We start from the raw sequence: 9,541 nt of genomic DNA on the forward strand, positions 1-9,541 counted from the left end.
GTCAATAACTTAACGCATGTATGCTATTTGTAGGCTATAGCTAGCTGAGTTGTGTTTTTTTGTATAAAGATCCGGAAAAATCTATCAAACTTGCCAACAGAGACTGATACCAAGTTATATCGATTTTATAAGGATACGAAGCCTAGAAGGCTTCTTAGCATTAGTTGGACGTGGATTCGATTTTGTAACATATTCGTACGCTGTAACGTCGATGATCTGGAGATTCTTACTGTTTTGTCGACTGCAAGAGTAAACTGGGAGAAGCAGAGACGGGGCGGAGGAATAGCCGTGATATCCGAATCATTTGTGGATTCCTCTGCAGGATAAATTGAGATAACGAATATTTCCAGCGATCGCTGGCCTGAACTTGTCGTGAATACCAATGATAGTTTGAACAGAGGCCCAGAAGAACTCAGCTGCGCTGACAGACAATGGAGGCTTCTACAAACGGTTCCAGCTTTGGGATTGACTCCTTACTTTCCCACCGACCCGGGAGTCCGGTCACATCGAAAGGGGACAGTTTGGTCGGGGAATGCCGGTCACCGCTTGAGTTCAGCCCGAGGTCCGACATAGAGAGCGGCTGCTCGTCCCCCCCTTCACCGAGGAGAGAGTGTGTGGACGAAGTATCACAGAGACCGGGTCACGGTATGGCTCTGCTACCTAATCTCCAGCACGGACAGATCTCTGCGGGCTCGCAACCGCGAACCGTAACCTCATCTTTTCTCATAAGAGACATTCTAGCAGACTGCAAACCGCTAGCCGCGTGCGCCCCGTACTCGAGTAACGGGCTGCCAACTCAGGAGACCGGAAGACTGGCTTCTAAAATAGCAGACGACTTCATGGACAAAATCCACAGCAACTCATCTTCTGACAGCGAATACAAAGGTAAAGTAACGCTGTCCTCTTATTGCATCCAAGTAGCTGTACTTAAATGATACGCCTACAAGAAAATACATAATGGGTCTGCCTACATTTTTTGTATTTTTTGTGGGTGGAAAAGATGTTGTATCTTGAGCTCCGAAATGTGTGTTCCTTGTCAATAATTAAGTTGAAATGTAACTTTATAATTTCAAAGAAATATAAATTAAAAAGTAGCAAATAGTGTTGCTACATGCTCAATGTAAAACCAACTTAAATAAATGTAGCCTAGTACTCATTTTAAGATTAGTGTTATGTAAAAAAAATTAAAAAATAAACAAAGTTTAGGCTTCATAGGCCCAGAAAGAAAGGACAATAAATAAAGTTGTCAGAAAAATATGGATGAAAGCATACTTTTCCATTTAGTCTGATCTGATACAGGGGGCATAACTTTGCTGAGTGTTTTAAATTAAATTCCTATGTTAGAAAAATCAAATAATATTATCAATAAATTATTGGAGAATGTGGACGCGTAAAATCGTGTCTGCTCCAATCAAAGGCATTTCTGCTTAAGCAGAAAGCATATGTTGATGTCAAGAAAGATAGCGAGGGTGAGATGACAAGGTCTATCGCAGATAAACACCATCACGTTTCTCTGTCTGTTTCCAATCATGTCAGCCAGAACAGACTTGTCACATGCATTGACAGTTTATTGAGACATTGCCTGAAATAAAACAGCCGTCGATATATAGGCCTTATACTGCAGGAAAGAAACACAGCCTGGACTGCTAAACCATTTCATATTTCCACCATGTGTCTCTTTAGTGTGACATACCGTGTACTTTACACTTATAGGCTACGTGATTACATTAACATTAATATTCTTATTTACAACACCAATATAGCGTATTCATTTTTATACAGCCAATGTCGTTTGTAATAGTCAGTGAGTGTGGGCCTATAGGTCTTTAAGATAACAAATCAATATTAGTATATCTAGTCTAGAGTGTGTACTGTAGAACATTTTTAGATAACATTTGATTTTGATTGCAGGTTATATGTGTGTGTGTGTGTGTGTTCTTATTCTCATCGATATTCAGGTCCAAAGCTCTTGTAAAGAGTGTAGTCAGCCAGGCTAGGGTGCTTTGATTTCAGCGGATCTGCCTCCTTATATTTGAGGGATTTGATGTAATTTGTCACAGTGCTAATCAGATTTGTAACTAGCAAGGCCGTCCGCCGCTTTTCCTCGCTCATACGGTCCCTCAGAAGTTCCTTCGTTGCGGTTGAAAGGGTCCTTTCCCTTGTGGTTCAATTAGACGGATTATTGTGTATCTTGAGAGGACTCAACTATTCAGCAAGAACGCTCTCATTGCATCTCTCTTTTTGAGAGTAAAATAGAACTGACTTTGAATTGAACATTACAATGTAGGTCCCAAATTTAGAAATGTAAACTAAGATAGATTATAACGGAACAAAGTAATCTAGGTGCATGTGAATTTCTGTATTTTCAGTCTGATGAACTGTATTCAGTGACGTACAGGAATAAATATAGCCTGCTTGGTTTTAACATGCTTAATCTCCAAGAAATTGAGACAGTTTCGAAAAACAGATATTTAAAATTACACTTTTGTGGCCTGCATACTCTTTTTAATGTAGTTTTTTTTTGTAAATGATTTTTTTTTTTGGAATGTAGGCCTACTCAGAAATAAAATATTTGTCTTCAACCGATTGTGTTTGCAGTAAAAGAGGAGGGAGACAGAGAGATCTCTAGCAGCAGGGACAGTCCACATCAGGCCCGGTTGAAGAAACCCCGGAAGGCGCGAACGGCCTTCACCGACCATCAGCTGGCCCAGCTCGAGCGCAGCTTTGAACGACAGAAGTACTTGAGCGTGCAAGACCGGATGGAGTTGGCCGCTTCTCTCAACCTGACAGACACGCAGGTCAAAACGTGGTACCAGAACCGGAGGTAAGCCATGGCTGACACTGATTTCTACTTCACGAATAATCGCCAACAGTTGTGCTGATCCGTGTCTTGCGTGCACCTGTCACGCAGCCACGTGCGTGTTTGGCGTAATCGTTCATTCCTCACAGCTGGTTGTATTTCCATGTCAGTCCGATCAGAAACAGAAAGTGTGACCTTTAACAATTATGAACGTTATGACATCACATCAATCAACACTGACCTCTAGCTTTGGAAACAATCACATGAACATTCACAGAAGATACGATTATTTTATAGGCCCATGATTTTATTTATTTTTTAAGAGGACGGTAATACTCATTTTATCCGCAATTTACGTGCACTTGCAAGCTTCAATATATATTTGTATTTATCAATCGATTGTCAGGGAAGAATATTAAAACAATGGTTGGTGACATTAAGTGTGTTTCAGTTGGAATATTAAAGTTTTTTACTGAACCCTAAATGGTCCTTTTTAAGAGTAATATGTTTTGTATAAGTATAAATTATTCTAGCGTGAAATATACCTTTTTAGTCTCGAACCTAAATCAAAAAGCACAACACTTTGGAGCATGAATAGCCTAATGCTTGTGTGTGTCATATCAATTATTCAACCAACTACCATTCAACCGTCTACTTAATAATCTTAATTATAAATTATTCACCTGCAAAGAAGGACTCTTCTGTCGTGGTGTGACTACAAGTTATAAACCTGATATTATAGCCAACGGAATAACTCGAGCGTTAATTTAACTTGATAAAGGCACGCTTAGACCCAGTTTAAACTAATAGCATACAATTAGCCGAAAGTAGGGTAAGTATTTTTCGATAAACCGTTTACCAACGTGTCAGTTGTCGCTTTTTTACGTTCAGTTTTATTTTAAATAGCCTACTGCCTACTGATGACAGCTTTTTGCATCGACACTGGATATTACACAATCGAGTTGATCGTTTGTTTTTCTAACAATGTGTTATAGTTCAATGTAAGTTATTATTCATTAGCTGTTTAAACTTAAATTAATTCTTCTGTCTGTATTGTTTTCTTGTCGGACAGGACAAAGTGGAAGAGACAGACGGCGGTTGGACTCGAACTGTTAGCTGAGGCGGGAAATTATTCTGCACTTCAGAGAATGTTTCCATCTCCATACTTTTACCCCCAAAGCCTGATGTCCAACCTGGATCCATCCGCTGCTCTATACTTGTACCGAGGCCCCTCGGCACCCCCGCCGGCTTTGCAACGACCTCTAGTCCCAAGGATTCTTCTGCACGGTTTGCAGGGGGGCAGCGAACCGCCGCCACTCCCCCAGCTCTCCGGTGTGATTCCGCGGCCAACTCAGCAGCGGTGAGCCGGCCTCTCCAGATTAATGGGCTCGTTGGCAAACTGGGACTTCTAAGAGAGAAAACGATATAGGCCTAACTGGTGACTATAAGCCATGGAGGGAACTTCATGGCTAAAACTCGAACTTTTAAGTCTACAGGTTTTTAACCTCTATTATTTAAAACTAATTTATTTGTTCACTATGCAGTTAATTTATGTAGTCTATTTATTTTGTTTGTTTTTAAAGGGTTGACCATATCAGACATATCAAACGGCTTTACTTTAGTGTAGGGCTGTAGGCTAAACCGTCCCTGGGAAGGCACTTTTACCTATATGTATATTCGCATTCTGATTATTATGGTTGATATTAGGTTATTACTATTATTTACAGTTTCTCAGTCGAATGCCATTCCAACTTTAGTCAATATAGCCTATAGGATCTAAAGGATTTAGTATGAATCATTCTACTTCTTTAGCCTATTCGCTTAGTTTTTGTTTACCTTTTCGCGACAGAAAAAAACACCAGTGATATAAACATGTATATAAGAATATTTTGCATTTAATTCAAAAAGAGCTTGATTTAAACATACATTCCTTTATCCATTTGTGCGTCTTTCTCAGACGATTCATAGAGAGCAGTTGGACTATAGGCTATCTTCATTTTACAAAACGATCATTTCAAAGTCTATAATGAACAATAATTGAACTTTCTGAAATGGAAACCCAATAACCACATAGCATATAGCCTACAAGGATGAGAGAAACAGATAAATAAAAAAAATCGAACAAAATCTATTTTATCTAGTTGAAGATTCAACTGATGTAGAAGAGACAGTTAGTCCTGGTTTGTGTTCGGAATCATTCACTTCACCTTTAAAATAGGAGTCTAATGAGTTTTCATGAACAAGAAAGATAGCCTATACACACAGTCTGTGGTCACTGCAGGTCTATCTCAATTTCCTGTGGATTTGCTATGTGTATTTTAACAGACTTTGTGCATTACTTACGTTATTTCATATGAAACAGTGGAAACCTTGTTACTCTCTTTGGTGAAAATGTATATTACCGATATCAACTTGTGGAGTGGTTCTTGTATGTCCGGATCGTTTTCCGTTCCTAGCCCGTATAGTGGACGAAAATTTTGTCAATAGTCCACAAAATAGGTTTGGAGTCGAGGGGGGCATTTGAAGTAAAGAAAATTACTTTTATAAATGTGCAAATAAAAGTCTTTCATTTAATGACGTGACTGGAACTTTATTTTACTCAAATTAAGATAAGAATCGTGGGAAGTGACAGGCTACCGTCATCTTCATAACTGCCGTCATCCTCATTCAATGTATTCATTGTTAGCAAATCCTGAATACATGACTAGCCAATATGGAATAGGTATAGTTTCCGACTCACTAGTCAATATCTAGCGTGTAAGGACTATTATCAGCATTAAAGCACAGGGTTTTATCGGTGCCAGATTAGCACAAGAGATGTTCAATGAAATTAAATCAAATTTTTCACTTGAGTCGATCCATTGTTTCATAAATGTTTAGATAGGCTGTTGTAGCATCGTTATCTTTCCTTCAACTGTAAAGTTGGTTGAATTTTATTTTGTTCATCACTCCATCACGAATATGCCTAGGCTATATTTTTCATAATCAGTGTCACTTCAGTGATGGGCTGGACTAAAGTTACCGTAACCGAACAGGCCGGATTATTTCCGTTTGTCTCAATCTAGGCCTATTGTTGATTGAATCCGTTCTTCCTTGACACGTATTTCAACAAATGCAATGACCTGCAGTCGAAACGCAGGGGGCCACTAACATGATCTCCCAATTTGGCATCACTGGCATTCTCCTGTTTTCACTGGAAAGTGCCTAGAATGTTTCTACTATAATCTCTTCTCTATAACTTCAGAGAAAACCTAAGGTTTGGCACTTAGGCCGAATGTCATTATTTACAGTAGACCGACTTGCTTGAAACAGACCAATCATCTAATCAGATAATAATATTAACTGAAATATTTGTCTTATTCATCCAAAACAATATTAACAAGACCCGTGAAAAGTCGTATAGCAGCCTAGTCAACAACTTAACTGATGTCTAAAAATCTAATTAGCTCTGGTGGTATTTTCTATTAGAAGCGCCGTGTTTGAATAATTTTGAACATGTCTGTCAAACACTTCCTTCAAACCCCCTCACTATTTGGTTAGTATCGTGGATTTAATTTGTCAAACCTATAAAAGTTAATAAGAATGTCAGAGCAAAGAACGTTCCTCGCCTTAACCTTTAAAAATGCCCTGAGATTTACAGAAAGATTTACAGTAGTCAGAGTTCAATTTGAGAAATATTACACAGGCTTGAAAACTTTAGTCTTCTAATAACTTATGACCAGAAATATACAAACGAGTTTCACCTGAACCAGGAAAATGTACTATAATATATATTTTTTAAGTATCCATATTTTGAGTGGTTTTGACCTATTATTATTGTATTGAAGACAACCGATCTCTGAGCAAAGATTGGGGGAATTGACACTCAGTTGGAATGAATACAACTAGGCCTACACCGAGCTACAGCCCAGTGAAGGGAACAGCCACTTTGTTTCATCCGAGATGCGAACACCTTGTTAAAAGTCCAGTAGCCCGTGGCATTTCCCGACAGACAGCGCATGCAGCCCATATCTTCATGCTGTCGCCGCGCCGCGTGTGGCAAACAAAATTAACAGAGCCATTTCGTTCGTTTTTCATAAACAATGCAGAGATAAAATATTAATGCTGTGCCTAAGTGTGCGATTGTTTAAGTGCCTTAAATGATCCCATTTGGAAATTGATTGTTTCCATCGGTCTGTCTTCAGAGCGTTGGCTGTAGTGTCTTTGCCAAACGGACCGAACAGCTGGTGAACGGGTGATGCTGACTGTGGGCCGGATCAGCACGAGGACAGCTGGTCAGCGGCTCCTTTGGGCTCCCTTACCCCCAACCCCCTCTCCCCAGCCTCGATCCAAATAGTACTCTGACTTCAACTGAAATATCAGGCCATATCACGGGGTAAAGCAGTTAGGTCCGCAAGACTTGGCGAATGGATGTTAACGATTAGACAAAAGACTTTAATAGCTTTTAATTGAAAGTCGATAATGGGTATGATGGGCAGGTAGCCTGCTGTTCGGCTCGGAGAACACATGTTCATACCTCTCTCTCAGACTAGCCCGCAAATATAATAGCCCACGACTTTACTTAATTGACAAATTTATTGAGCGTAAAATTGAATGGAGCTGAAACTGGTGTGCGGTCAACATGGGTTTGAAATAAGGAAAACAACACAAAAAGAAGAAGAAAAGAGGGAAAACCACGCCCACATTCCCAACTTGCCAAAAGATCACATTCGAATCACATCATAAGGATCCGTGACCGATTCAAATAACGACAACCCCTTAAGAAAAGGGTTATTCTTGCGAAGTGCGCAGCTGATTATGGGGAAAAGCTCCTGGTGTTGTTGGATGACGCGGAGGTTTTTGCATGTGAAAGGATACTGGTAAATCCCTCGGCTCTTACTCCGGATTGTCCCCGGCTCAGGGTTAATGAAGTGCGGATAGAGTCTCGTTGAGCTCCCGACAAACAAAAACACAACACGGGGAGGCTTAGACGTAGAGGATCAGTTACTCTGATTAAGCTCATTGACTCAAAATAAAAACTAAACAAAACAATCTTCAAATGAAATTAAGAGTCAATCAAAACGTACTTAGCATTGTTCTGTTCCTATAGGATAGCCTTTTTGTGTGTGCTATTTCTATCATTGCATGCAGGCAACGTAGTGAACTAATAAGCCCACAGGCTAAATGACGGACCCTCATTCTGCTTTTGATTTTAAAAAGAATAATTATAATCAACAAAACATCAAATTAAGAACTAGCCAGTGGGAAATTATTTGTATGCTTTAAAAATTTTAATTTGTAAAATAGTTTAACGGTTTACGTTCTCAATACCCAGGACATCACCTGTGGACCTACCTGATGTGCAACATTATAAAACGGACTAAAGACGACAATTAAACGATAAACAACCGTCTCTCAACGTCAAATCCCAGGATATACATGAACTATTTAGTGCAAGACTGCATTCAATGATTTCATTATTTGACTAAAAAGTATTTTTATGAACATGAGTCTGGGTACACAAAATAGACGATCTGAAAAATAAGAAAGCTATGCGGCTCGATACAGTAGAGTATGATACCTTGAATTCTACACCATAAACAGCTTGTGAACACTGTCAACAGCCTAGGGGATGTAAAATATGCTGTACTTGACTCTGTAGCTGTTTACAGGTAGGCTAAAGTCTGTTCACTCAATGCTTAGTGTATTTAGTATTTTAATGCATGTGCATGAGGACAGGGAGCCTTCTGACACTCATAGGTCATTTCATCCCATAATATAAACCTTTAAAATTCTCATACACCCGACAACAGGTCGCATTCAATAATCTCACGTTCTCAGTAACACACCTGCCTGGTGTTCAGGGTAGAGGATATTCCTACCAACAGACATATAAGACCAGAGAAGAGAGAGAGGGCGAATGAGGAAAACCACAAACACAACCAGATTGAAAGCAGATTCTCCCCTGACTACGTCCAGGGCTGGTTGTAGCCTGGAGGTAGAGACAGAGTGGAGGGCCAGGAAAGCTGTCGGTTGAGACAGGGAGATAACCTCACTAATCACTCCCACAATACAAAGCTGAGAACCACCAAGTTGGGTCAGGGGCGCGGCGGGGTGATTTGGCCAGGGCGGGGGAGACGGGGGGCAGGATAGGGGGGAGGAGGAGGAGGAGGAGGGGGATTGACATCCCAATCTCAGCAAATAATGAAAGCTTTCCTCTCAGTAGAAGAGGAGGAGAAAGAGAGGAGGAGGGAGGGAGGGAGGGAGGGAGGGAGGGAGGGAGGGAGGGAGGGAGGGAGGGAGGGAGGGAGGGAGGGAGGGAGGGAAGGAGGGAGGGAGGGGAGCAGGGAGAGGGGGTGTCTCCTCCCCAGGCTGTGAGAGTGGACATGTAGCCTGCAGGGGGGTAGTGTAAGTCACACCACCATCAGATGACACAGAGATTATCTAATCAATAAATTGTGGTGTTTGGGGGGACCTGGTCGCCGGGGGGCAGGGGTCCCTTAGCGACCCCCCCCCCCCCCTCCCAAGTACCCCCTACCCCTCTGCCGGCCAGACATGGTTGTACCATGGGAACATACCCCCCTCCCGCCTGTGATCGCCACACACACACGCAGAGACGCCGTGGGAGACCCAGCATGACTCAGCCACCAGCGTTACCCAGAATCCTCCGTGCTCCACAGCACCCCCTACTGGCCCGTGTTGCTCACTTGCCCCTGGCCAGAAAACACCTGCTCCCAATAGCCAGGATCTCCACGACAACAC

The 9,541-nt window shown here is 41.3% G+C and overlaps 1 protein-coding gene across 1 annotated transcript; it reads left to right on the forward strand.

Annotated features, from left to right (window-relative positions):
• The first annotated feature begins 431 nt into the window (after positions 1–431).
• barhl1b (BarH-like homeobox 1b) lies at positions 432–4,164 on the forward strand. The gene is made up of 3 exons (XM_067232243.1): positions 432–885; positions 2,599–2,824; positions 3,873–4,164. Exons 1-3 carry the CDS (start codon positions 432–434, stop codon positions 4,162–4,164), a joined length of 972 nt encoding a protein of 323 aa, XP_067088344.1.
• Positions 4,165–9,541: the final 5,377 nt, after the last annotated feature.

Source organism: Osmerus mordax, unplaced genomic scaffold (assembly GCF_038355195.1).
Source record: "Osmerus mordax isolate fOsmMor3 unplaced genomic scaffold, fOsmMor3.pri Scaffold_46, whole genome shotgun sequence".
Lineage (NCBI taxonomy): Eukaryota > Metazoa > Chordata > Actinopteri > Osmeriformes > Osmeridae > Osmerus > Osmerus mordax.